Raw genomic sequence first — 27,363 nt, forward strand, 5'->3', positions numbered from 1 at the left:
ACTACGTCTCTTGGTCTCCTCTGCTTTGGCATGTTTTACCCCGAAGTCTTGCTAAACGCGCTGTGAAACCAGTTGGAAATCAGTCTGGATCATCTATTATCGGCACAAGTTTTTGAATCTAAAAAACGAACTACCTGACGAACAAAGTTCGGCGACCAGCAGTGATGACTCTGACACTGGCCATAGCGACGATAGTGGTTCGGGTTCAGGTCCCGGCTTCGAGTCTGATTCCAACTCGAATTCTGACAAAAATTCAAATCCCGTTGGATCCGTAGACCAGCCAAGACTGCGACTCCTAGCTCTCGCCAAAAGCATTTCGACCCCTCTGAGATTGCTGCTCGCCTGGAACTTGCACTCTCGGACCTCTCGCTCTGGAGAAACGAATCCCTGTACCAACGTGTAGCCGGAACATCTGACTGGTGTAAGTTGCTTCCTACTTCTCCGCACATAAACTAAATTCCAAGTGCCAGTTATCCCATTTTCTCGACTTCGGGACCACCCGCTTCTCTCCTCTATATTTATTGAAGAAGTCAATGTACCAGATGCATCGCTGGTCAATGCGTTAAGATCACATGGCTGGGGAAACTTTGAGTTTCAAATGAGGCTACGCGAGCCTAGTAGTGCTGCCTGGAAGGATAAGGGGAAAGCACCGTCTGGGTGGGTGGGTGCCGCCGGCGGATACGAAATTCGGAGTAAATGGTGGGCCAAGAGAGAAAGTGGGTGGATGGATGCGCTAGCTTCTGTCGAGGAGCGGAATTGGATGGCGAGAATGGTTTATGTTGTAAGTTGGACTGTTCTTTTCCGGCTTCCTGCTCTTATTGGGACTTGAATCTGTGCTTGTAGGAACGTGTTCCTCAGTCAATCCGATCAGTATGGTCGTTATACCACTTTATATCTGCGTTCTTTTCTTCTGAGGAATCAGAATGTCAAGTTGTACACGATATACTAATACCGACAGCTGAACCATCTCTCATCAACCCCCAACCAGGGCGTTTCCGAGGACAAGCGTTCGTAGTTTTCGCAACGTACGAATTAGCCCAGACTTTTTGTAAACGCTGGGTTTGGAATGCTCCTCATGGTACGGGCTCCGATAAACAGCCAGAATTCAAATCGGGCAACCAGTGGAATAAGGAAGCCGCTGAAGTAACTGCGGAATCGTCTGGTTTTCGATCTTTAAGCAAGTGCGTAGACACCCTACCAGTTACTTTTGGTATACTATATATTCTAGGCCGCAATGGGATAAATTAAAAGCAGAGTACCTTGAGCATCAAGCCCGAATCCTCAAACAAGGACCCCGACGCCCAAAAACAGATAAACGTTGCAACGATAGCACCTCAGACACTGCTGTTCCTATTCCAGCTCCTGCACGGCCGCCTCGTCAGGCACCTGCCCCTCGCCAAGTTGAGTCTCGGCCTCCGCCATTCCCGCCAGGTATCCTCGTTTTCGTCAAACGCATTCATCCAGAAACAAATAAAACAACGCTCAAAAATCTCTTCACTCGAGGTGCTCCTAATGGTGTAGAGTACATAGATTTCCAAAAAGGCATTGACAGTGTGCGTTTATGCTTCCCCATCCTAACACCGAGTCGATACAGACTATCCTAATATCTAAACAACAGGCACATGTCCGTTTGCGAACTCCAGCTGACGCGGTGCTTTTGACTAACTACCTTTCCAAACATAAATTCTCCCAAAAGACGGATTGGATGACGTCGGACAAGAATCAAGTACGAATCCGATAGAAGCAGAAGTTGTTCTTGGGACTAGAGAAGCCAACTACTGGGCCAAAGTCCCAGAGAAGGTTAGAATGGATGCCGTAGCCAAGGCAGGATTAGCCGGAGACAGGGATGGAAACGAAGAGTCGAAAGGTAGAAGGAAGAGGCAAAGAAAAATATAGGAAATTCGTGTTTCTTGTTAGTTCTCGAGTTAAAACCAAGCCGAGCTTGTAATATTGGATTTACCATATTTAATCTATCTAATCATAGAGCTATAATATACCTTCAGGCAGAGGCTCGTTGCTTTTCAGACTCCGCCACACAATTCGGTTGATGGGACAATTGTCTACCCAACCCCGAAACCGGCCAGCATACCAACACGAGTACATGTATTAGTTTCCATCAGAAACTGAGGGGCGATCATAAAGAGTTTATGACGCGGGCCCTACGTAGTAAATTGAACGCATGAGGTCATCCCACCAATCCTTCGCGCTAACACATGATGTCATCAGCTCCGACCAACAACGCATATAAATACCAAGCCTTGAGCTAACCGACTCCCAAACTAGCATACTCTCTCACTTTAAATCATGGACGCCTTGAATAAACTCACCGGCCAGGGGCAGCCTCAGGACCAGAACCAGCAGCAGGGCGGTGGCGGAGGTATAATGAGTGGAATCAATAACGCGTTGGGAGGTGGCCAAAGAGGTGAACAAAACGAAGGCAAGTCAAATCGTCTGTAGCCCATGGTAATTAGACTAATAGATTTTGGTAACAGACTTACTCGATAAAGGTGTGTCCATATGTCCCAAATCATGGAGAGCCCTGACGAATATGAAATAGGAGTGGATTATGTCCAGGAACGCATGGGTGGAGGTGATCAATCCAACGAGTCCGCCGCGGAGCAGGCCAAGGACGAAGCTATTAGTGATGCCATTCGTGCTCAGTACAAGAACACAACCGGATCTGACTTCCCAATTGCTGACAAGTAAATGTGAACTATTTTAATTTGTAATAATCGCGAACATCCGAATGCTCTGAAGCCTGTGACATTGAACTACTACAGGCTTACCCAAGGACTCACGTAAGAGTACAGACCTGGACAAACGGCCAGTACAACCAATGATCACGGGAGATGTCTAATTTCGTCAGAGCAAAAGTATCAAAGCGAGAAAGTGCATAAATCTTTTGGAATACTTCTATGTATCCAGTTTGGTGCCTTTCGTAGCCACTTGGTCATCGGAGTTATTTATGATGCTAAGCTACAAGCGAACATCAGCCAATACCATGTCTACATAGAATAGAGCGCACGCACTTCTTGATCCTTGCGAGAGTCGGCCCCGTACTTGGTCGTGGCAGCCAGATAACTCCCACGGGATATTGAACATCTCTCCTGCCCAATTAGACACATATGTTTTAAATTATTTACGGTGAACCAGCTCGAGACTGCATGGGTGGAGGTGATCAATCCAACGAGTCCGCCGCGGAGCAGGCCAAGGACGAAGCTATTAGTGATGCCATTCGTGCTCAGTACAAGAACAACCGGATCTGACTTCCCAATTGCTGACAAGTAAATGTAAATTGAACTATTTTAATTTGTATTAATAATCGCGAACATCCGAATGCTCTGAAGCCTGTGACATTGAACTACTACAGGCTTACCCAAGGACTCACGTAAGAGTACAGACCTGGACAAACGGCCAGTACAACCAATGATCACGGGAGATGTCTAATTTCGTCAGAGCAAAAGTATCAAAGCGAGAAAGTGCATAAATCTTTTGGAATACTTCTATGTATCCAGTTTGGTGCCTTTCGTAGCCACTTGGTCATCGGAGTTATTTATGATGCTAAGCTACAAGCGAACATCACTTGATCCTTGCGAGAGTCGGCCCCGTACTTGTCGTGGCAGCCAGATAACTCCCATGGGATATTGAACATCTCTCCTGCCCAATTAGACACATATGTTTTAAATTATTACGGTGAAGAATGTTGTCCAGGAAAGGACAAGAAAATATGCATCAATTAGCCATGCAAGCCCACTAACAGAAACAATTTTTGTCAACTTGAAGCAATGCGCACGGACCAAGGACGAGTTATAAAAAGCGACCACAAACAGTCTTGTATCCTCATACTTACCTGATGGCATGTCTGCCTTCACGTCCTTGTGGGCATGAGTGGGTCAACAGCCATCTGGCCAAAGTGCCAATAAGTGACGTAACATCAAAGAATAATTCCCCAAAGTGGGGAATCAGTTGAACGGGTACAGTCATCCGAGAGTGCTGAACGTATCGTACTTTATGATTAGTCTACAACCGTCAAAGCGCTTAAAACATACACCGATACTGTCGATGTACTTCTGTTCGTCACCAGGTAACATCTATTCATATAGAACCAAGTTGGTTATTTGTCAGTCTGGGCTTCAGAGGTTTCGACATTTTTTACTGGGTACATTTTTGCATACTCCCTACCTCGGTGTTACAACAGACACATTTTTGATAATAATATTACTTGGCTGTTCCCAAAAAAATGGCTACGAAGTTGAGCGAGTATAAATCCGTACACGTATAGTCAGGAGCCGCAGCTCAAAGAGGCCAAGTGACATATGCGTTCGAAAGGCATCGCTACTGGTTCCGTTCAACAAACGAGGCAAGAAGAGAAAAACACTTCTAAATCCCTTTCGGTTACAAAATAATGGCATCATCTTTTCTCTCAAAGTATTCCTTTTTTGGTAGTGGCCCAACAGTTTCAAGCGCAGACCTAGTCCGCTCAACGACACTTACAATAGGTACCGGTGGAAAGAGTAAGTGGGGGGGGGGTTCTTTCATCACTTTCACATTTCTGTCGGAGATTTCGAGAAGGATATCCGCCAACTCAAGTCGACAAGTAGGTATCAGCCAACAAACGCCGTCCCGCATACTGCACGATCTGACGTCAGAATGTACAAGATCAATACTTGTCGTGTGTGTGTATATATTCCAGCTATTGCGTCACGTCAGATAAATAATGCGTCAGGAAAGAGAAGAGAAGAGGAGAAAACATGACAAGGCAAAACAAGCGTGAAATCGAAATATGAATAGCAAAGACCTAGGTTGTTCTATCTGAAAACACGACCCGTACGGACGAGGGAGGGCTATGAGTTTCTCATGAGCTTGTACGTCAACCAGGATCCGATGATACCGAATCCGACGAGTCCACCGATAATACTATACACACCCAACGTTAGTATCGCCGAAGCTCCCATGCTATCACGCTCAGCACATACCTAATGAACCACCTGTAATCTCCCGGATCTTTCAAATCTTCACCGGGCACATGGACGTTCATCCCCCAGAGACCTGTACCACCCCCAAAAATCTTCAATTCACCCAGACGATGTATATAACGACTGACCGGTAACCAAGTTCATAGGGATCAGGACGGTTCCCAATGCAGTGAGCTTCGAGAGCACGTCGTTGATCTGGTTGTTCGCGTCCGTCATCTCGATGGAAATCTGCGCGAGGTAGTTGCTGTGAGAGCGGCTGAGGATCTTTTCGTAGTGGTTCAGATTCTGGGTCATTGTGATCAAGTGGTCCTGTTGCGGCCCGAGTCAGTTGATTCGGTTAGGTAAAGAATGGGGGGTTAGGACTGTACCTGAATATCAGAAAGATATAGCCCCTAAATCCATCATGTTAGTAACAAACGACGGGCAAATTAGAGGTAAAGGGGACTACGATGTCGGACTTGGGCGCCACGCTCCAGTTCTCATTGCACCGTTTCGCCAAGCCTTTGACGACGTCTGCCTTGTTGCCCATCAGACGGAGCAAGCCCATGACCTTTTTGCGACACGTTCCGATCTGTTTCCTTGTTTAGTATCGCTCTAGAAGAGACTCTAGAGAGACTGACCTCCTCAACATGTCGCTCTGGTCCGTATCCTTCAAAATCAGCACAAGCTCGTCGATCGAGTCGACTTCGTATTCGATCCCTTGGATGAGTGGGCCAAAGGCATCGGTAATGTCGTCGATGAGGGCATAGGAGATCCAGTCGGATGTCACGGAGATGTAGTCTTTGAGTTGCTTGATTCGGCGGCGGACGTTTTGAGGGTGGGGTGTACCACGAAAGTGGAACTGCGGGTTCAGATGAAAAAGGGAAAAGGGAGCAAAGCCGCTAAGTGTGTGTGGTAACGTAAGAACCGGTAGACTTACGGATAGAATACCCTCTGAAGACGATAATATACATGTTGAGGGGCTCAAGGTGCGTAGGGCTATACGGGTCCTGGTCGAACCCACGGAAACACACCTGGAGCGACAGTTAGTCGCAGATCACATGACATGAAATTCAGACGCTCACAAGATAATAATTCCTGAACAATTCAATCTTTTCTCGCGTTTCCTCCATTTGAATATCTTCCGTCGTAAGCGGATGGATATTAAACACCTTGAAACACACGCATAAGTATCCCAATAGGTAGTAGGAGAAAAAGCACACACTTGCTTAACATGGCCATCTCCTCGTTGGTGGGCGATAGGACGTCCAACCACCAGGTGTTCACCTCCTCCTCGTCCGATGTTGGCTTTGCTGCCATCATCGGGCTGACCTTGACCTTGGCCGGGTCTTCGGGGGTAAGAGCACCCCAATAGGCATAGGCGTCGACTTGCCGGCGCTCCCTGTTCCAGCGGCCGTAACATCCCCCTCGGACGAATCGCCCGATCCCAAAAACAGCTCCTCGAACGTCTGCCCGTCCGCCGGGAGCTCGCTGAGCGATCTGGCGTGAATCGTGGCGGACAGGCGGTTCGAGTAAAACGAAAAGCGGTAGGGCCTGTCGTGTCCCGTGTTCGACGGAGGGGCCGCCACGCCCGCTTCTTGCGAGGTGAGGTTGTTGGCGGTATCGGTCGGAGGCGGGCACCCTCGAACAGCGCGAGTTTGTTCTGGCGACGGGTGGGCGGTGTTGCTCTGGCTGAGTTTGCGCTGTCTCTTGCGGACAAAGGTCGAACTGTGCTCGCCTAGGCCAGGGATCAGCTCGTCCGGTGCTCCTTCCGAGACGGCGCCGTTGCCGTTACCATTGCCGTGTCCGTTGGCGAACCCAGCGAGTTTCTTTCTGAGTTCGTCCGTGTTTCGCGCGTTGCGATTCCGAGCGTTTGTTTTTCGGACGTAGCAAAGGTCTCGAGGTGGGTGAAATCAAACTTGGAAAAGCGAAGCCTTGTTGGGCGGGGGAACATGCTGCCAATGTTCATCGAGGGTGATAAGGTGTGTCATCGACGCCAATGTTTCCGAGCTGGAGGCCGTGCTGGTGTTGCGGGGGGAGAATGGTGGGAGCGTGAGAGGCCCAGGTTCAGACTCTCGATGAGGTCGGGATGGGGCATGTGGTGTGAGCTTCCGGCGAGTGACGAGCGGCCGTCGGTATCGGTAGACCTTGTGCACGGAGGACCTCTTCCTCTTCGTGTGGAGATAGCATGGACATTAGATGCTCGTGCTCCATATGGGGTGATCCAGTCGAGTGGGAGTGAGGATGCGGGTGAGGATGGGGTGTGAATGGTGCGAGTGACCGAAAGTTAGCGACGGTCGCTGGGGTTGCGCCAGACTTGCACTGCGTGCTCGAGCTAGTAATAAATGAAATTAAATAAAATCAACAAAATACACAGGTCAGAAACTTACAGAGCTGCATGGCGGATCTGCGTCCATTCTCCTCTGTCTCTCGAGTGCATCCGCATCGTCTATGGGGGAAAGGACCACGGCACGTTTTGCAGTGGGGAATGTCTGATGTCATCCGAGTGGCCAGAGTTGGAACGATACTGCCAGTTGGTGCTGTCTGTGTCCGATTTTGACAGAACGAGGAGAGGACGAAAGCATGCGCTCGGGACGACATCGTGGTTCAGTTCAATGACGTCCCACTATCAACCCCGGATGCATTTATCTGCTCATTAGTCAGGCCACTAACCACTCCACTCAGACACTTGTAAAAGATTCACTTTAGCCTCCTGACAGCATATGTCTTCTGCCCAATGACGTCCCACTATCAACCCCGGATGCAATTTATCTGCTCATTAGTCAGGCCACTAACCACTCCACTCAGAACACACTTGTAAAAGATTCACTTTAGCCTCCTGACAGCATATGTCTTCTGCCAACCCTCAGTACATTCAGATTAAAAATAGAAAAAAAAGGGCGTTTCCGAGTTGGTCGAGATGCTCGCCCCGTGCCGTTATATCTCGTATTGCCAACTCCATTGATCAGCGCCAAAGTTTCAAATCACTTCCCAGAATAGAAGGTATATCCGTTCCTCGATGCGAGAACCACATCCTCCCCTCCCGGTCACGGCCCGCCACAATTTAACGAAACCACTCTTCTACTCGTAATACTAGTTCACATCACATGTTATCCAGTCATGATCTACGAAAACACCAAATTTAGATTCTGCGCCAGGAACACCAAGCCGACTTGCCTCTGAAATCACCGAGCGCATGTCTTCCTTCATATGAGCATATGGGAAAAGTACAGTACCGTCGGCCGGTCTACAGAACACTCTGTCATCGAGCCTGGGAAATGCTGCGTATTTAATCTCGCTCTTTCTCGACTCCCCCATCTGTTCTGCCATTTCTCGGGTTTCACTATGATTGCTGCTGCGGCCCTCGCTCTCCTACCCCTCGTCTCTGCCTACTCCAAGACGTTTGTAGTACCCCATGTCGATGGAAAGGACGACTCACCGGCGGTCATCGCCGCTCTCGCCAACTACAGCTCCGACTCGCTCATCCTGTTCCAAAAGGGTGTCACATATAACCTCTGGACGGTAAGCACACCTCTATAATCCGCATTTCACCATCCCCGCATTTATCTCACCCCCAAATTTGTTGCACGCAGCCCATCAATTTTGGCTCATTGACCAACTCTGAAGTCGCTTTCGAAGGAAACGCAACCTACCCTACAAGTATCGCCGCCGTCCAAGCCGAAGTAGCCAAATCGGTACGCCCATCTCTCCATACTTAAACAATAAAACACCCACCTTGACAAACCTCACAGACCTTCCCCGGACACTGGCTCAGAATCAGCGGCACAAACGTCACGCTCCGCGGTACCACCGATCCCAACTGGGGCTGGATCGACTCGCACGGCCAACAATGGTGGGACGCCGTCCAGCAGACGAACCGCCCACATGGGATCCGGTTCAGCGTGACCAATGGCGTGATAAGGGATATGAAACTATGGCAGCCTATTGCTTGGAACTTTGCGTTGAGCGGGAGCAAGAATGTTCGTGTGCATGGTAATCGGATTCATGCCGTGTCGACTACCAAGGTGAGTTAGGGCCATTGTGTGTGGTAAAAAGTGTGCTATGATGGGTAAATGATGCTCTTGGTAGGCGTTTCCGTTTAATACTGATGGGTTTGGCGCGGGCGGTACAAACTTGCTCTACGAGAACAACCACATTGCGAACGGCGATGACTGCATAACCGTCGGAAACGGCTCCAACGGCGTCCACTTTCGCAACGTACGCAACCCGAACCCTTGCACATCTCCACACCTCTATCTTGGTACTAATCCAAATAATCAACTATAGAACTACTGCGAAGGCGGCCACGGCATGTCCATCGGCTCTCTCGGCTCGGGCGGCTCAGTCGCATCCGTGCAAAACGTTCTGTTCGAAAACGTCGTGATGAAGAACCATCTGTACGGTGCGCGCTTCAAGAGCTGGACGGGCGGGAACGGTGTGGCGAGGAATATCACTTGGCGGAATATCGTCCTTGAAAACGTACCTTTTCCCATTTTCGTTACCCAGAACTACTGGGATCAGAACGTGAGTCCCTGTGCAAGTTCGCTGTGTTGTGAACCGGGTTCTTAGCTTGTTGGCGGTTGTATAGTTGGGACCGAAACCCTCGACTGGGGCAGTCAACAATACCCACATTGAGGATATGCTCTTTGACAACTTTAGCGGCTCTCAACTCGAGTGAGTTCACCCTCGACCTTTCCCCATTCTAATCACACCCTCTCATCGCGCGCCCACATCGCAGCACCCCTTACGTCGAAGGTTCCTGCGTGTCTGACCCATGCTGGTACGCGGTGGCCAACGCAACCGGCAAAGAAATCGCCATCTTCGACCTCTATCCCAATACCACGAGCAACATTCTCGCCCGCCACATTTCCGGTATCAAACCCGTCAATGGCGCCCAGCCCGCTGTCATGTGTGATCCTGCGACGGTCGACAATGATGTGGGGTTCGTGTGCCAGGATGGGGCGTTTGTTCCTACCAAGGTGGGGTATACTCGATGATTTAAGGGTGGTGGGTTTTTTGTAGTTGTTGATTGGTTGGTTGTTGTATCAACGATGTCTTGGATTTGGTGTCACATTTGCGTGTGTTGAATGGTACATCTATGATTCGCGGATCGATGAGGTTCGAGTAACTCTGGGGACTACCGCTTGGTATCAAACTATGCCACGAAGACGATGCGCATACACTCTGCACATATTCGAACTGACTTCGTTAGCCCTAATCCTACAGACAAGGCGGCAGCGTGATAGGGTCTTACTTTAGTAAACTGGGCGAAGTATGAGTGTTGAACAAGTGTGTAAAACCGAGCCGGAATTTTGGCAAAGTGCAGTGGGCCGCAGCGGTAATAGGACAGCCATGCCCGTGACAGGGATACATCTGAATGAGTGTGATACTTGCTGTTCTTGTCAGGGCCCATAGATGTGAGTGGTCTTCAAGAAAATATGACTGTGGTGATCAAAACACAAGAATCAGGTGCTTATACAAACATAATTAATATACAACACGTCTACAATGGCAAGCAAACTACGAAGCGTTCAATAATTATATGTCTTTTGGCTCAATCAGTTCGCGTTTGAACTGCTACCCCTCCTGATACTCCAGCTTCTTTTGGGTGGAATCGGCTGGGGTGATTTGGCCCTCTCTGCACTGGGCTTCCTCGATACACCCTTGATTTCATCCCGTGTAGACTTCTTGGCACTGTCGTCCCATTCGGCCAAGTCATCATTTTCCATGAGTTTGTCAAATGCTGCGAGCGCCTTCATAGTAGCACTAGCCTCTCCTTCGGCCTTCCCTCTCTCGTACGCGTCCTTCGCAGCAGCGGCAATGGCGTCTCTCATTTCTTTCTCCCTAGCACGGTCCTCTGGCACCCATCCCTCAGACATCCCACTTTCCCGCGCCCGCTCAGCTTTCATACTCTGCTTCAACTCTTTCGCCACCGCCCTTGCTCTTCCAGCCGCACCCTCTGCTTCTGCCTTGGCCGCTTCCAACGTCTCCACATCCTTCTTCACCCGACTCAGCTCGGCCCTTAACATTTCGACCAGCATTTGCGTCTTCTTGTTCTCATCCTGAGCCCTCCTACACTCTGCCTCCGCTTGCGACCGTGCGCTCGCTTCGGCCAAGTACTTTTTATGAGTCTCGACCGTACGTCGATCGGCACTCTCAACGCGCTCATACGCCTGTTCAAGAGCCTCGGTCCGGACCTTCAACTCGGTCGCAAGTTCGTTGACTTGAGTCCGCATATGACTAATGTATTGATTCTTCTCTTCCGCCAAGACACGGGACATGAGTCCGTCCATTTGGGGCGGAGAAAAGGACGTGTTGGTGGTATGGTGTCGCGAGATGGACGGGCGACGTTTGGATTTTGGAACGGGAGAGGTGGCTCGACTGTGGCTCGGCGAAATAGTGCGGTGCACGTCAGAGTATGTGTTTGGGATAGGAGGGGGATGTGGCTCGCGAGGACGCCGCGGTGGAGAACGCGGTTGGGTGATGAACAGAGAGAGCTGATGGGGCACGGTGCGATTCTTCTGATCTATAAATCCCCCCACCAATATGCACTGAATTAGACTGACTGTGTACAATCCCAGGGATGAATTGTACTTACATCAATGATGCAGGCATCTTGGTTAGTTGAGTCTCAGGAAAGGTGATTTCTCAGTTCAATAGTCAAGCCAGCTCCACAAGAGAGAGTAAAAAACGGCGAGGTCCAGACGTAAGAGAACCACCGAGAGAGACTGTCTTTATAGTAAACCGGGGACGGGTGTCGTGATGATGATCTACCTCGTGCCGAAACTCACGTAGGCCTCGAGGCAGGGGTCGCACAGCCCATGATACATCCCGACGGCGTACCTAATGAGAGTATGAGGAAAAAGGAAACCTTGCCTGATCGCTCTCCGCAACACGTTGACGGCGAAGTGAGGGTGCTGGTCTGGGCTTGTAGATTGCTGTTTGGCTCAAGTGTGACGCATTCGTGGGATGACAAAGCAATACCAGGAAATTCAGGCTTCATCCCTAGTGTCCCCGCGACAAGTTTCAGGGCAAGTCAAAGAGCCTGCAGGCAGGTATAACTTCAACTCGGGCAAAGTTGGGCACGTCACTGTTCCCAAACGAGAAATGTCCGCAGTTGATGCTAGGGAATAACTGGTGACATTCCTGGGGTTCGGCTCGTGGTAGTGTAGAGCCAAGCTCAAAGGAAAGTGGGGTAACGTAAGGGACTAACATCAGGGAGGAATGCTATCGGCTGTATTCCTAAACCAGAACGAAAAGTTACAAACATGGAAAGTCTCCAACTCGATGTTCAAACGTCAGCCAGACAAGTGCCGTCGTAGGCCACAGTTTAATGAATAGGATAGTCAAACTCCCATATATTGGTTAAACGCGAGTGTTTCAAGTAGGATAGTCAAACTCCCATATATTGGTTAAACGCGAGTGTTTCAAGTTTCAAGTTACAGATATCAGACAGAAGCACAAATACACCAAATTTGCATGCGATTGGAATTTTTATCTAAGTATGTGGGGACAGCTGTCATCCCACCCCGTGGTCAAGGTTGCTCACGTAAGATATCCTATTTATCGGTATGTATTTATATTACCAAAGTCTATGAAGAAAATCATCTCACTTGAAGTTGGTGCGATACTTCACTCGAATTAATATATACCTCTGCGTATACATTCAGCATGTGATACGAGCTAGTGGAGCCATAAACTCGTTGAAACTACGATCAAGCGAGCGGATTTGTCAACTTGACGAACGGACCAGACTGGAACGGACGCGAAAATACCTTTCAGAGCCTTCAAATACTGACAATACTTATGAATCCAATCTCTACATAACAGAGCCTGTCGCATGCTTAGAACGCTGACCTCAAATTTGTTTCCCAGGCCCATATAAAACACGTCACTTCCTAAAAAGGCAATCCGTTGGCTTCATTTGTGGGGTCGGATTTTTTAACTCCGATAAATTGAATATCGTCCTCGTTCAACACACACTAATATGTATGCTATAGAGCCATGTATAGATATTTCAATTTATTGTTCGCAATACTCGCATAAATGCCCATTTGGAATAAACAACCCATTGCCCAATGAAAAGAGAACAGAAGGTAGCCGAGATAACTGTAGATCTGTTGTGTCTGTCAGATAGGGTGGGCATCCTCTTTGACGTACTACTCACGCATGGAATGTTTCTAAGAAAAAATACTACTGATAATATCCATAATCGAATCCAGGGCTCCTACTTCTTTAGATTCACCAATCTGCTCGTTGGTGTCATCGTCTGCCCAGGCCTCGTGATCTGGGATTCCGTTGTCATCGGTATCATATATGACTTTGTGCATCCCATCTGAAGGATCGCTGTCAATAGAATTCCCGCTGATGCTTTCGCCCATGGCCCCTATCATAGTGGTTTCAGGGGTAATGAATGTAAGGCTAAGCAAGCCACGGCAGCCACAAGATTTGCGATTACAACATGGTGTTTGAGAACCACTGGGGCAACTTCATAGAGAAGTCGATCCCGATCATCGCGAGTTGGACACCGCTCATACTGTGTAGCAATGGATTCAAAATTTTCCTTTGCTTTGGGACCTGGGTGTTCGGGAGGGCAAGCAGATGCAGCGTTTTTCTGAAGTCGGCCACAATTTGTTGGTCGGCCGATTCCTCGTTTTGAACATGCGCTTGGTTGATGGCTTCATGTCGCTCGATTACACGTCTTTATGCCGCCCAATGCGGCTTCAAGAGCGGGATTGGGTTCATGAGACATAGTACGCAGAGACAGTAGAACGAGAGTGAAGGTGCTTTAGTGATGAGAGTGGTGCGATGCCCAGTACCATGTTATCGAGTGGTGGGACTTATGTATTCAGTCTCTTGTCGCGCTGACCCCATGACTCAGGCTGTGGCTGACCAGATTAAGAGTTTCGAGAGTGATGTGAGCCAGATTAGATGCCTGGATTAGAATGATCGAAGTGCATATGTCAGGAGATTCACAGTGCCGGTCGAGCGGCCAAGCAGAACCGAGCGGCTAATCGTCAACCCGTCTACATGCTGCTGAATACACTTGCCAATCTGGGCCTTCATCTCAATCTTGACCCCGGGACTAACTAAGATTCATATGTCGGACTATGATAACTCCGTCCGGGTGTTTCCCTTCCGATGTGAGAACATAGAAGTTTTGTGTCTTTCGCATAATCGAAAAGTCCAACAATTGATCTACTGGCAATATTAATAGAGACTTGCTTTGGTGCGCACAGGAAGGATGGCGATAAAATGGAAATTGCCGTTTTCTTTGATAGTTGAGCTAAGTGAATCAAAAGTCTAGTTTGTCCAATAAACCAGATGCTTCAGATAATATGTGGCCTCGGGGCATTCCCTCAGATATCCTGCTTTACAGGACATTTCGGGAGAAAGAATTTACTTCTAAATTTATCAGCACCTGCGGTTTAATTATTCAGATATCGTGGTTGCTGAGAACTACGGCAATCGATGATAGATGTATCTGATACTGGTGTAGTGCATTGGAAAAAGAATTCTGACCTAGATCTTGTTTCGTTTATGATACCGATCGCCAATATTACGCAAGATATATTCATCGTAGTGATGTTTGTAACGCATGGGCCTTTGGCTCGGTGCATATATGAGATGGCCCGCTGGCTCCATTGACTGGATCTAATGTACATGATACTTGTGTCAGATGTCTAACACCTGAACGGGACGTCTCAGTACGGTGGGAGACGAGCGTGCAGGAACAAGGTAGTCGATACAGGAATATATAGACCCCCTGAATGGAATAGGGGTAGAGAGCCTCGACCGTCGAGGACCACACGATCACGTGACAGCGCTAGCGCGCCGCACATCTAACAACTTGAGCAAGCAAGAGAGAGACAGAAGACGAGATACAGAACAAAGCTACACTAAGCATCACATGAATTTTATCGAGGCTAATTTTACAAGCACGCCTGAAAAGGATAGATTATGGAGTGCAGGAGAGAAAGGCATAGGTACAAGAAGAGAAGAATGAGCCGAGTGAATCTGAAAGTACTCCACAGAGCACCGTATACCTTACACGTATATAGAATCCCCCCAAAATCTACCATACGTGGGCTGTTAAAGCGCAAGAAAGTCAGATTATCCAGGCGAAACATACCAACCTGTTTGGAGATAAGAGAAGCCGAACAAAGTGCCTAGGGCTGCATCGAGGATATCGTCAATCCCGTGTCAACAAAGTGATTGCTGTTAGTGTCGTATAGAAGCCAATGGTTCCCATTATCATAGCTAATCACTGACCCTGTGTATTTCATATTGATCATCCGAGTACCGGTGGGAGCAAGTGAAGTAGTGGTCAATCTCGCTGCACCAAACAGCATGAGGGTGATTCACTTGATAAGCAAGGCGTTTGGATAACCTTCATAAGAATTTGGCTACGATCCCGCTGTAAACGACTGTTCTGGTATCGTATGGCTGCATTTCGGAGCCCTTGGCTTGAAATCGGAGCACTTGACACACAAGCATCAGCAGCGTCATGGAGAGTTTGACCAATCCTACGGTCATAGACGCTCTCTATGTATAAATTGTCTTGGGCTATCGACTGGTTCCTACCCACGACATGTCCTTGGAACTGTTTGAGCTGGTTCAACAGGGCCTCGTAGTTAATCTCAGTATTTGTAGGCTGTGGGTAGCGGTAGGGTATATTGGGACGCAAAAAGCAGACAGCTTGGAGTTGGTGGGAACTGAGAGTACTCATAATTGAGATGGCAATCTAGGGCACACGACCATGAACAGTTGGATATTTACAGGCCAGCATCATTAATTCAATCGATTCAGCGCTGCCCGAAACTTTCATCCACAAAAGAAATTCATTGGGCAATTACAGTACCGACTAGTAAGGCTGCTGAGGGCAAACCCATGGTCTCCATCCCTGCAATCTCATTGATTGCCCAATTGTAGACGACCTAGAGGAACATCCTCAATGCAATGTTTCCGAGGCCTACCGATCTACCAGAGAGACCGGTTCACCCGACCGCCGATCTGTGTCGGTCGTAACTGACACGGTGAACCCCAAAAGTGCGGAAAATCCGCATGACGTCCAGATTTTGCCAGACATCCGCACCTAAAATAGCAGAATTCGCACCTCGACGACACACAGGGATGCGGATTCGTGGAAAAAATGGTCGGATTTTGCCAACACTCCGCATATAACGCGCGATTTTTCACGTTCAGAAAATCCGCACTTTTGGGGTCCACCGTGTGACCGTTCCAGTTTGGATGCACACATGTGCTGTAGTCCGAGTCGAAGAGGGCCGTGCCAGAACGTTGGTAGGGAGCAGCGAGATAAGTTTATCACGCCGTTGCCTTGATATATTTTTCGCCGAAAGGCATACACGGTGGACCCCAAAAGTGCGGATTTTCTGAACGTGAAAAATCGCGCATTATATGCGGAGTGTTGGCAAAATCCGACCAGTTTTTCCATGAATCCGCATCCTCAACTCACCCCTGTGTGTCGTCGAGGTACGGATTCTGCGATTTTAGGTGCGGATGTCTGGCAAAAATCTGGACGTCATGCGGATTTTCCGCACTTTTGGGGTTCACCGTGATATGTAGTGCGACGGAAGACTGCTCGCGCGCTAGATCCTAAACTTGGGATTTGAGTGGCCAAATTGAATTTAAGCGCCACCCTACCTTGCATCAAGTGCTTGGTCGAGGCCCAGATTCAGATAGTACCGGGGCCTATCGATATCGCACACATTTGAATCTTCCGCATTGAATTGGTGCTTTACGATTGGGTATGTTCGTTGTCCAAGGCTTACGTCAACCGGTCTTTGTGAATCGATTAGCTTAAGCCGGGGACTTCATGGGGTTAATACCCCGAAAGCGACATAGGGCCCATAATCGAAGCCTGAGCTATCAAGGACGACTATAATTGTTGAGTTTGTGTATACTATTGCAAGCCACAAGGTATAGTTTATCCGCATACCATGCCAAAACCAGGGCTGGTTCATTAGAATAAGCTGACTAGGTGTGGTGGGTACTGGCCTTGCAGAATACAGGATTTAGTGAGACTTTTTGAGTGGTCAAACGGATAATAAATGACAAATCTCAAGCCACATGATTGAGTGGAACAGACTGGGAATATTACAGCTATGAATGTGAGTGCATGGCTCCTCGAAAGCAATAGGTGCTTGGTATGAGCAGTAGCCCTGTTAACTAGATACTTAAAAGAGGTGGAGATTTCCAAATTGATAGATACAAAGAAAGAGACAGTTATTCTGCTCCGTATTGTCATCCTATCAGCACTCACGCCCGCCCACGTCTTCAGGAGCCACCTCTCAATATTGGAAGGGCGAACTTGTTGGGAACTAGTGAGAATAATCGTTGCAAGGGACGGGCCTAGGGGCCGAGCGTGAAAGAACTTACATAAATGCCTCATGTTCTTCTTCGCGCTGCACATACTGGGTACGTCGTTTTCAACTCGTGACCTCCGGGTAGTTCAAACCGTGCCTCGGCGTATTTCTTACTAAGGTGCAAGCTAAACGCATGGCATCAGATATACCCACTAGTATTATGTCGTATCGGTATCTCTAATCTTAAAGGCACAGCCAAATGATTGTAAAATCGTCCCACGTATACGTACGTAGTACACGCAGCCCACAAAGCCATCAACCTCTCGTTCTCGACCTCACGGTCTCGAATACTTGGCTGTTGTTTACGCAAATCAATGAAGCCTAGGCCAAGCCTGCTAATCAAGTGCTGAGTTTCAATGATCCCCGATGTCGGGTGACAGCAGAACGTCCCTAAAGTTAATCCACCTCTGACCCAATGAGCACACGATGCTTGTGTTGTTCAATTAGCGGACTTGAAATTGCTATCGCTATTGCCAATTTGCCCTACTATGTAATGGTTGGCCGAGTTTCTAGGCCGACGAGTTGATTGGGGTAGGGAGCGCTGAATAGCACGAACGCTCTAAACAAGTTTCATAGCGCCCGACTAGTGCACAGAAATACAGATCCATGGATAAGATGAAGCTAGGTACGGCTCGATGAAAGAGCACCGAATTCAAAGCATTGCATGTCAAGTGGCAAGCGCAATACACTAGAGATTCATGGGTGAAGAGATGGAACTAAGTAATCACGATGTTACGTGATGTGCACTATAATTATGAACTCCGAAATGATCAAACGTTGTTTTTGAGACTATGCTGGACACTAGCAGGCTGAAGCACTCTGAATTATAGCACCCGACGCTGTTGCCGAGGGACTAAATCATCACGGGCACGAGTTGTGGCTCCGTGGATCCAAATACAGAACACTGCGCCTCCCGATATTCAAAAACTGAACGTGGCGCGGGTTTTGCGCGCCTTTGAGGCTTAGTGCGGCGGAGGATCCGCTGCGTGAGAGTAAAGGATGAGAACAGCAAGCCACACATGTAATTTACACTGCGAATTGCATGTGCAAACTCACCTCCGCCTGAATGTGCTGGGTGACAACGCCTCGACCATTTTACGCTTCCTCCCCGAACGAGCTCGGGGAATTGGATTGAGTGCCATGCTCCTTTAAATTAACAAGTTTTTTTCACTGGAAAGGGCATGTGTTGCTTGTTATACTGTGTGCATTGTAATTTATGCGACTTGGAGACAATGGCACCGGGATGCAGTAACGAATTACACTTCTAAAAATAGACTGATTAAATAAATCAATACCGCCGGCTTACATCATTCGAGTCATCGGAGATGCAGATCCGACGACCGAGAGTCCGATCGCATTTACACACTCCACTCGTTGTTGGGACCTCACTACCACACTTGCGTCCAACCAACCAACCATGTCTAAAACGTCTGTCTCTAGCATACATGAGACCGAACACGATACAGACTAACTAGCGTAAATAGGTTTAATATCACTGTTCTCCCAGGAGATGGAATCGGTAAAGTTATCATTCTGATGCATATAACCCCCTCCTCCCCTTTCCCGCGCCTACTGGTACAACAGCAAACTGACTGCTGTACGTGAAACAGGCCCGGAAGTAGTTGACCAGGCGATTCGTGTCTTGGAGACCATTTCCGAAAAGGGCGAGGTCAAGTTCAATCTCGAGTCTTACGACTTTGGTGGGATCGCGATTGATAACCACCAAGACCCCCTTCCGGACAAGACGTTGGACGCTTGCAAGCGGGCAGATGCTGTTCTCATGGGCAAGTCTTTCCGTCCCAAAAAACTACCCGGTTTTACAATACATTAACTACTCGACTCGCATTGTGTGTGTGAATTACAGGATCCGTTGGAGGACCCAAATGGGGCGTAGGTAAAATCCGCCCTGAACAAGGTCTCCTCAAACTCCGCAAAGAGCTCGGACTGTACGCCAACATCCGACCGGCCAACTTTGCCTCGGACTCGCTCGTGACGTCGTCGCCGCTAAAGGACACAGTCGCCAAGGGCGTCGACTTTATCGTCGTGCGCGAGCTGATCGGCGGGCTGTACTTTGGTAAACGAAAGGAAGAAGACGAGAACATGCCCGAGGCTAAAGGTCTCACGTCGATTGGCCACAAGAGTGTGGGGGACGTCGGAGTCGCGTGGGACACGATGGTGTATTCGGTCGAAGAGGTCGAGCGAATCACGCGTGTGGCTGCCAAGATTGCGTTGGGTTCGACTCCACCGCTCAAGATTCACAGCGTGGACAAGGCGAACGTGTTGGCGAGTTCTCGGCTGTGGAGGCGCGTGGTGGGAGAGACGATCAAGAATGAGTTTCCAGAACTAGAAGTCGATCATGGGCTGGTGGATTCGGTGGCAATGGTGATGGTTCAGAACCCACGAAAGCTGAACGGGGTGATTTTGACCGAGAACATGTTTGGCGACATGTGAGTTCTTTCTTTTTGGATTATGCTTGGGTGGTACTGAAACGGACTGTGTAAAGTTGTCGGATGAAGCGAGTGTGATTCCGGGCTCGTTGGGGCTTTTGCCGTCTGCTTCGTTGGCGGGTGCACCTACGCTGTCGTCTGGGACGACGACGTTTGGGTTGTACGAGCCTATCCATGGGTCTGCACCGGATATTGCGGGACAAGGCATCGCGAATCCGATCGGCACGATTCTCTCGGCGGCTATGCTGCTCAGGTACTCGCTTGGTCTGGATAAGGAAGCCAAGGCCATTGAAAATGCGGTCCGGAAAGTGTTGGATACTGACAATGGCGGGTTTGGATATCGGTCCAAGGATCTAGGAGGAGACAAGGGAACAAAAGAGATCGGAGATAAGATTGTGGAGGTGTTGAAGACTAGAGGAAACGATGGATTTAAAATTTAATCGAGTTAAAAATGGTGTTCTTCGATGCTTCGTGAGTGTTACTTTATTGGGAAGGTGGCCAGGGTCTCGGATTGGGCCGAATAGATGAATAGTTAAATGAGTTGATGAGCGGTTTCACTGTGGTGGATTTATTGTTCATAAGAGTATATGGCACAGTTATTGTTGCTTATGACTTTTATATCTATTCTATCAAAAGTACTACCATGAATGATCCGAGGTTCTAGAGGGAACAATTCGGAGGGGGGAAGATATAGACCGGGATCACTTGGACCAACTTTTGGGGAGCAGCGTGGACGAATGAGACAAGTGCTCCCAGATCAGACCTGAAACCCAAGCGAGAATGCTACGATCGTGGCCAAGATGGGGCCAAGGGTATTCATGTTGAATGGAATGCACGTGACCTGGGAGCCACGTATCGTCCTTGTCGTTGTCGTCGTTGTCGATGGAGTCGGGGGCAGACGGAAGAGGGCGGTATGATTGGATGATGGTGAGCTCGGCACGGGGGAGCTTCTTTGCACGTGTCGAACCCGCGAGTGAGATGATTAGCCGCCGGTATCGTTTTGCACTGTGTAAAATTGGCGATTTTTGACGCTGAATAAATTGAATGAAGCGAGAGCGCAGATTGGACGAGAGATGAGGAGTGGGGGATTTCAAGTCGTGAGTTTGTTCGTGTGTGGATGGAACGCTTAGAAGTAAGTGTGCGCACGGACCAGGTTTATCGTTTTGATTTGTACTTGTACTTTGACTTGTATTCTTCCTCTTGGACTATATCTGCTAATCACCGGACCGGTATGAGCTCAAGCGTGACAACCCGAGGGAGCGGGCGGGGGCGGGGACGAGGGCGGGGACGAGCGTCGGAGACGACGAGCACAGTGCCGATAGCCACCTGGACGTCGTCCCTCGATATCCCCGTGGACGGTGCGACCCCGATCGACGACGACAGAACGCCCGTTGCCGCTGCTCCCACCGTCGGCAACGGCAACGGCAACGGGTCCGGCAATGCCAGCGGCAACGGCAACGGCACCTCAGGGCCTCCGGTCTACGAGAGCAAGCGCGCACCCCGCAAGTCCAAGACCGAGGCAATGGCGGCCATCAACCAGCGTTCAATGTCCCCTGAATCACGGCTCAGACAGACAATGAACATTCCCGCACCGAAACTGAACCCCCGATTCGACATGTCTACCGTCAACACCAAGTCTGTTCCGCCTCCGAGGACCACACCTCGTCTCATGGGCCTCGAAGAGTGTCCGGTCTTTTACCCAACTGCAGACGAGTTCCGTGACCCAATGACTTACATTCGCTCCATCCATGAAAAGGCTGTCCCCCATGGCATCATAAAGATTGTCCCTCCCCAAGATTGGGAAATGCCGTTTGTGTGACACCCAGGTGCGTACCACTCACCAACTACTCGGCTTAATTCTGATTTTCCCCAGACTTTCCGCTTCAAAACACGACTCCAGCGTCTAAACTCGATCGAGGCCTCGTCCCGGGCCAAAATGTCATTTCTCGAGCAGCTCTACCGTTATCACGACCAGGGCGCTAACAGGCCTTCTGTCCCGCTGATTAATCATCAGCCTCTTGATCTCTGGCTTCTCCGTCGGGAAGTCCAGCGCAGGGGTGGGTACGACACAGTAAGTTTGACTCTATTTTTTCTACTCTTGTTTATATTGGCCTAGGTCTCGCGCAATAAACTATGGGGCGACGTTCAACGTGCCATGGGCTATACCGGCCCATCCGTCCTCGCCGCCCAGCTCAAGGCAGCATACACCCGTATCATCTCGCCATACGAAGTATTCCGCGCTCAAGTCCGCCATGACCCCTCACCCAATCGGGACAGACGTGTCCAACCCCGAGGTCTTCCGGTCGCACCAGCCGATCTCGTGTCTTTCCATCTACCGCCGCCACACCCCCCTTCCCCCCTCACCCCATCCTCTAGTCCCTTATCGGAACCTCCGGATGATGCCGATCCTCAAGCCTCACAAGCCGCCGGAGCGGACGTCAAAATGAAGCCTCAAAGACGAAGGTGCGAACGCATTCTCAAAAGCTCTTGCCCAAGACCGTGCGTTTTTTTTTAAATCTCGTTTCCTATTTGGCTTGGTCTGATTTTTTTAGCCGGTCCATCGATGACGTTTGATAATACTCCACTACCCAATCCGGATCCTCCTGCTCCACCCGTTCGGAAAGGCGAGGTGAGCATAGCCATCAGTTGTCAGGGCTTGTTCTTATCTATGTGTCGTAAAAAAGATGTGCGAGTTGTGCCTCAAGGGCGATCGTGATACCGAGATGTTACTGTGCGATGGTTGTGACGAAGGTATGTCTATGTTCAGTTTATCCTAATCCGTATCTAACCCACGTGCAGGTTTCCACATGTCGTGCCTTGACCCGCCCCTGGATGCCGTCCCTAAAGGCAGTTGGTTCTGCCATACCTGCATGTTTGGGAATAACGACTACGGGTTTGACGAGGGTGACGAACACAGTTTGACGAGCTTTCAGCAGCGGGATCAGTTTCGAAAGAGTTGGTTTGAGAAGCATCCTCCCTCGGGCGAAGACCCGACTCGTATCCCGATTGGGGACTCGGATATCAAGGTGTCCGAGGACGATGTCGAACGCGAGTTTTGGAGGTTGGTTCAGTCGTCGCATGAGACTGTCGAAGTCGAGTATGGGGCGGACGTTCATTCTACGACGCACGGAAGGTGAGCATCCTTATTTATTGACTCGACTGAATACTCATGACTTGCAGCGCAATGCCATCTGTTGAATCTCATCCCCGCGACCCGTACTCGCGCGATCCATGGAACGTGAACAATTTACCCATACTTCAAGACTCGATGTTGCGATATATCAAGTCGGATATCTCAGGTATGACTGTCCCATGGACATATGTCGGCATGTTATTCCACATTCTGCTGGCACAACGAGGTGCGCCACCTAGTTTGACTGCATCTCCTCGATCTAACTCTTCCCTAGGACCACTATACATACAGTCTCAACTATAGTAAGCTTCCATACCTCTCCAACCACCCCAAATTTAATTGTATACAGTGCACTGGGGCGAGACGAAAACATGGTACGGCATCCCAGGTGAAGATGCACAAAAATTCGAAGACGCGATCAAGTCAGAAGCGCCGGACCTGTTCGAGGCCCAGCCCGATACTCTTCCAATTGGTCACGCTCATGAACCCTGATCGTCTGCGCAAAGCCGGGGTACGCGTCTTTGCGTGTAATCAGCGCCCTGGCGAGTTTGTGGTCACGTTACCCAAGGCGTATCACGCTGGATTTAACCATGGGGTAAGTGAATGCGTAAAAGCGAGGGGGGTGATGATAGTCGATGCGGAGGAGCTGATGGAGGGGAGTTGAACAGTTGAATTTCAACGAAGCTGTGAATTTCGCCTTGCCCGAGTGGTTGCCGCTTGGCCTGGAGTGTGCAAAGAGGTATCAGGAGCATCGAAAGTTGCCGGTCTTCTCGCACGATGAGTTGTTGGTCACCGTGGTGCAACATGCGTTGTCTGTCAATAATGCTCAATGGTGAGTTTCCGCATATCTCCTCCATAATTTGAATAGATACTAACTGATTGGTAGGCTCCTTCCCAACTTTAAAGAAATGGTCGACCGGGAACTTGAACAGCGTGCGATACTCGTCAGCCAACCCGGTGGTATACTTGGCGAAACGCTCGACGAATCCGACAGACCAGAAGAACAATACCAGTGCTCGGTGTGCAAAGTCTTCTGCTACCTCTCCCAGGTTACATGTGCATGCACCACCGCCGTCGCCTGTCTCTCGCACGCCAAGGAAATGTGCAATTGCCATGTCACGCGTCGAATCCTCAGACGAAGGTTTCGGACGATTGGCTGCAGGACACGTTGAATGATATCGAGGCCAAGGCTCGTGCCCCGACTTTATGGCGCGAACGGTTCGTCGAGGTTGTTACGGGGCCAGACTTGCCGAGCGTGAGCGTGTTGAGGCAACTGGTCACCGAGGGCGAAGCGCTCGAAATTCCGATGATGGAGCTCAAGGCTCTGCAGCGGTGCGTGAAACGTGCGGCTGAGTGGTCGGACCAGGCGACGCAGCTGTTGGATTATGTCCCTCCCCCGCCCAAGAAACGATCTCGCACCGAACACCAATTCGGAATCGATGATATCCAGCGCCTCTTGGACGAGATTAAAAAACTAGGCGTCGACGCGCCCGAGAAAGCCCGGCTCGAAACTCTGCTCGAACAGGTCAATGATTTCCAACAAAAGACTCGTCCGTTGATTCGCAAGATCGGAAACTCGGACGATACGTCTCCGCTCGAGATGTTTGAGGAGCTTCTGACGATGGGCAAGAACCTCCGGCTCGAACTGGACGAACTGACCAAACTCGAGCAGCTCGTCGCGCGATTACAGTTTTTCCAAATCCTGTCGACTATCAACGACAACGGTCTCACCCTGGACCAAGTCGAAGAGCTGTTGTTGAGGGGGTACGAGGCTCAGGTTCCGACGGACCACAAGGCGATGATCGAGCTGAATCGCAAGGCGACGTTTGGGGGCGAGTGGAAGACCCGGGCGGTTTCGATTTTGGCCCAGCCGAGACCGACGATGCAGGATCTGAACCAGCTGGTAGTCCCCGTCCAGTGGATCCCGACGCTGCCCGACATTCTCGACAAGCTCGACCGGGCGCGGCTCAAGGGGAGGGAATATGAGAAGCGCGTCGAGGGGTACTTGAGGCCACAGCATCGAGGACAGGTGTCGATCGACGAGGCGAACAAGTGTGCGGTGGCCGCGCTCAAGGAGGTATTTTTCCAATCGGCTGAAGAGCTGAGGGTGCTCTCGAACGAAGCAAAGCTATGGGAAAAGTCGTGCGAGGATATATTCACCGGTCGGTACACGCCGCGAACGAGCAAAGGCACGCTCGAAGATATTTACGCCATGCGAGAAGAGGGTAAAAGCAAGTTTTGGGCGTTCAAGATGCCGTGGTTCGAGCGACTTTTGAAGCAGCTTGGGCAACATGACGAATGGATCACGCGTCTTCCCTGGACGCGACCAAAGCATCCCGCACTCGAGATGGACGCCATCCAGAGGGATTTGTCCAGTACTGATTTGGGGAACGCTCCGCCTCCAGACGAGACGTGTACGTGTCTTTGCATCGAGCCTGTCGTCTTGGGCGAGGGCCAGTCCGCGGCGGATATGGAAGTTGTCCAGTGCGACCATTGTCTTGCGAAATTCCACGCCAAGTGTATCGAGGGCTCGTGTCCATTTTGCGACCACCATCACTGGAACGGGTCGATGAATAAACCACGCAAGTTTACATACATCCAACTCGTCTCGCTCTACAAGGCCGCGGGCGAGATCAGCCGTTTGTTCTCAAATGACTATATGACTATCGCAAGATGGGGGGCTCATTATAAAATGCGACGATCTCGCGCGACCGATCATGACGTTTTTGCGACAAGTCGGACAACAAGGATCCCCCGATCCCGCCTCACTTCCCAGATTCGTCACTTTATGCGCAAGCTGTATCGAATCCAATTCGACATCACTCCTGCGAATAATACCAGCTTCGGACTCTCCCTTGCCCATTTGCACCGAACGATCGCGATGCAGCCGACGCCCAAGACGTCCAAGCGTCGCATGAACCGTAAACCGAAGTTTGTGTTCAAGTCCGAGATTGATTCCAAGGCCGAGGATGGGACGAGGTGTTTGTGCGGCGGAGCGGCGACCCCGCTTAATCTCGAGTTGATTACATGCGGAAAGTGCATGACGCTCTATCATGTTGCGTGTGTGGCGTTTAGTAGTTTGGATGACGCGCCAGATCCGTATGTGTGTCCTTTGTGTTTGCTGAAAAAGGGCAAACCGTATGGACCTGCCGATGTACGGGTCAAGTATCCGGTGAGTCAGCAAGGCTATAGATTACGAATTGGGTCTGACCAGGTTAGCAGATGATGATCCTGAAGAAGCTGCTAAATTTGTCGACGTCAAGGCGTGCTTGGATAATTATAGTTCGAAGCTCATTCGTCGCAGTCTACCATCACCCCATCGCACGACAATCACTGTCCAGCTACCACTTTGTCCCGGCACGAACCCTGATGTGGACGAGCCTGAACCATCACCCACGACTCCTAGCAAGCCATCCAACAGCTCTCCCGGAAATCACTATCCGGAAACTCGAGTCAGGAGACACCCAATGGTCAAACCGTCGTTCGACGAGTAAGATCGTCGCCTCCTGGTTCTGCTCAGATCAACGGCCGGTAGATTCCCTTTTTTTTTGGTCTTGGGTGTGCGCCTCTTTTGCTTTTTTTGTCTACACTATCGATATGTATGCACCATTTGTCGTTGATTTGCTATTCTGTATAATACACAGACTATAAACATGCGGTTTAACTTTCGTTTGTGTGTGTGATTACGGTGGTTCCTAGGCTGAAACTGCGGGTGGTGAATTCGACAATTCATAAGTCAAATATGGACACTACTTATACTTGTTTCGGAATATAAGCCGGCACACTTTTTCAGCCTCATTAAGGTTTGTAGATTCGGATACACAGATTGGCGTGTTCACAGCCTGTTCATCATTATTCATATCATTCTATGGTAAGTTTATCAAGCGTATTGTAGGCTGAGCAGACTTGGACTATCCTATTCGGTATCACTAATTGATCTGACAATGACACCCAATAGGGGTATTCTGGAATGAGCTACTTCTACAAACAGCTAATTCGATTGCGGAACTAATACGGAATGGCCTTGGGACCTCCGAACGCCGCACACGTTGAATATCGAATTACGTCAGAAACCCATCCTCGAGCGGCTGTTGTAGTATATGGTAGTGCCACTGACGCATGCATAAATAACCTGATATTGTGCCAAGAGCCCAGCAAGGTACACGGGAGCAAATAGCACGAATCGTACTAAATATCCTCAATAAGAAGCGCCAACACTTTACCATCCTCCATGTGCCACCATGTTTAAAGTACATGCTCTCGAACGCACTAAATTCTCCATCAGTCCACGGACTCTTGCACTACTTTTGGTCGGGGCCCGGTTCATCTATTTTAATTTCAGCACACATACCACCTGTCGCGGGGGTATATACGTTGACAGTCATCCGATCAAGCAAGCGCGAATCAGCGATGTCGATTGCAGCCCGCTGGGTCATAGTAAA

At 49.6% G+C, this 27,363-nt stretch overlaps 7 protein-coding genes across 7 annotated transcripts; 5 read left to right on the forward strand and 2 right to left on the reverse strand.

The window, feature by feature from the left end:
- Positions 1 to 164: 164 nt before the first annotated feature.
- On the forward strand, positions 165 to 1,896 carry RhiXN_04553 (RNA binding motif domain-containing protein; the record flags this gene model as incomplete). Its single annotated transcript, XM_043324370.1, has 7 exons — positions 165 to 222; positions 281 to 421; positions 471 to 781; positions 844 to 1,181; positions 1,229 to 1,553; positions 1,595 to 1,628; positions 1,697 to 1,896. 7 exons carry the CDS (start codon positions 165 to 167, stop codon positions 1,894 to 1,896), a joined length of 1,407 nt encoding a protein of 468 aa, XP_043176789.1.
- Positions 1,897 to 2,304: 408 nt separating this feature from the next.
- Positions 2,305 to 2,706, forward strand: RhiXN_04554 (uncharacterized protein; the record flags this gene model as incomplete). The annotated part of the gene is made up of 3 exons (XM_043324371.1): positions 2,305 to 2,449; positions 2,493 to 2,507; positions 2,558 to 2,706. 3 exons carry the CDS (start codon positions 2,305 to 2,307, stop codon positions 2,704 to 2,706), a joined length of 309 nt encoding a protein of 102 aa, XP_043176790.1.
- Positions 2,707 to 4,844: 2,138 nt separating this feature from the next.
- Positions 4,845 to 7,401, reverse strand: RhiXN_04555 (CorA-like magnesium transporter protein; the record flags this gene model as incomplete). The annotated part of the gene is made up of 12 exons (XM_043324372.1): positions 4,845 to 4,917; positions 4,977 to 5,049; positions 5,105 to 5,285; positions 5,345 to 5,368; positions 5,422 to 5,554; positions 5,597 to 5,817; positions 5,896 to 5,989; positions 6,041 to 6,127; positions 6,181 to 6,357; positions 6,411 to 6,852; positions 7,079 to 7,290; positions 7,346 to 7,401. 12 exons carry the CDS (start codon positions 7,399 to 7,401, stop codon positions 4,845 to 4,847), a joined length of 1,773 nt encoding a protein of 590 aa, XP_043176791.1.
- Positions 7,402 to 8,165: 764 nt separating this feature from the next.
- On the forward strand, positions 8,166 to 9,952 carry RhiXN_04556 (polygalacturonase; the record flags this gene model as incomplete). The annotated part of the gene is made up of 7 exons (XM_043324373.1): positions 8,166 to 8,477; positions 8,549 to 8,650; positions 8,708 to 8,980; positions 9,045 to 9,173; positions 9,243 to 9,479; positions 9,544 to 9,629; positions 9,694 to 9,952. The coding sequence occupies 7 exons, from the start codon at positions 8,166 to 8,168 to the stop codon at positions 9,950 to 9,952; spliced, it is 1,398 nt and encodes a 465-aa protein (XP_043176792.1).
- A 561-nt stretch (positions 9,953 to 10,513) lies between these two features.
- RhiXN_04557 (uncharacterized protein) lies at positions 10,514 to 13,348 on the reverse strand (the record flags this gene model as incomplete). Its single annotated transcript, XM_043324374.1, has 2 exons — positions 10,514 to 11,481; positions 13,201 to 13,348. The coding sequence occupies 2 exons, from the start codon at positions 13,346 to 13,348 to the stop codon at positions 10,514 to 10,516; spliced, it is 1,116 nt and encodes a 371-aa protein (XP_043176793.1).
- A 5,410-nt stretch (positions 13,349 to 18,758) lies between these two features.
- On the forward strand, positions 18,759 to 20,228 carry RhiXN_04558 (Isocitrate/isopropylmalate dehydrogenase; the record flags this gene model as incomplete). The annotated part of the gene is made up of 5 exons (XM_043324375.1): positions 18,759 to 18,769; positions 18,826 to 18,860; positions 18,952 to 19,155; positions 19,206 to 19,788; positions 19,862 to 20,228. 5 exons carry the CDS (start codon positions 18,759 to 18,761, stop codon positions 20,226 to 20,228), a joined length of 1,200 nt encoding a protein of 399 aa, XP_043176794.1.
- A 791-nt stretch (positions 20,229 to 21,019) lies between these two features.
- On the forward strand, positions 21,020 to 26,415 carry RhiXN_04559 (histone demethylase JARID1; the record flags this gene model as incomplete). The annotated part of the gene is made up of 16 exons (XM_043324376.1): positions 21,020 to 21,601; positions 21,662 to 21,859; positions 21,905 to 22,225; positions 22,273 to 22,291; positions 22,341 to 22,417; positions 22,473 to 22,539; positions 22,588 to 22,921; positions 22,969 to 23,147; positions 23,196 to 23,223; positions 23,271 to 23,295; positions 23,349 to 23,516; positions 23,590 to 23,753; positions 23,808 to 23,940; positions 24,057 to 26,020; positions 26,052 to 26,093; positions 26,136 to 26,415. 16 exons carry the CDS (start codon positions 21,020 to 21,022, stop codon positions 26,413 to 26,415), a joined length of 4,581 nt encoding a protein of 1,526 aa, XP_043176795.1.
- Between the last annotated feature and the right edge of the window lie 948 nt (positions 26,416 to 27,363).

This window comes from Rhizoctonia solani, chromosome 1 (genome assembly GCF_016906535.1).
Source record: "Rhizoctonia solani chromosome 1, complete sequence".
In the NCBI taxonomy this organism is placed as follows: Eukaryota; Fungi; Basidiomycota; class Agaricomycetes; order Cantharellales; family Ceratobasidiaceae; genus Rhizoctonia; species Rhizoctonia solani.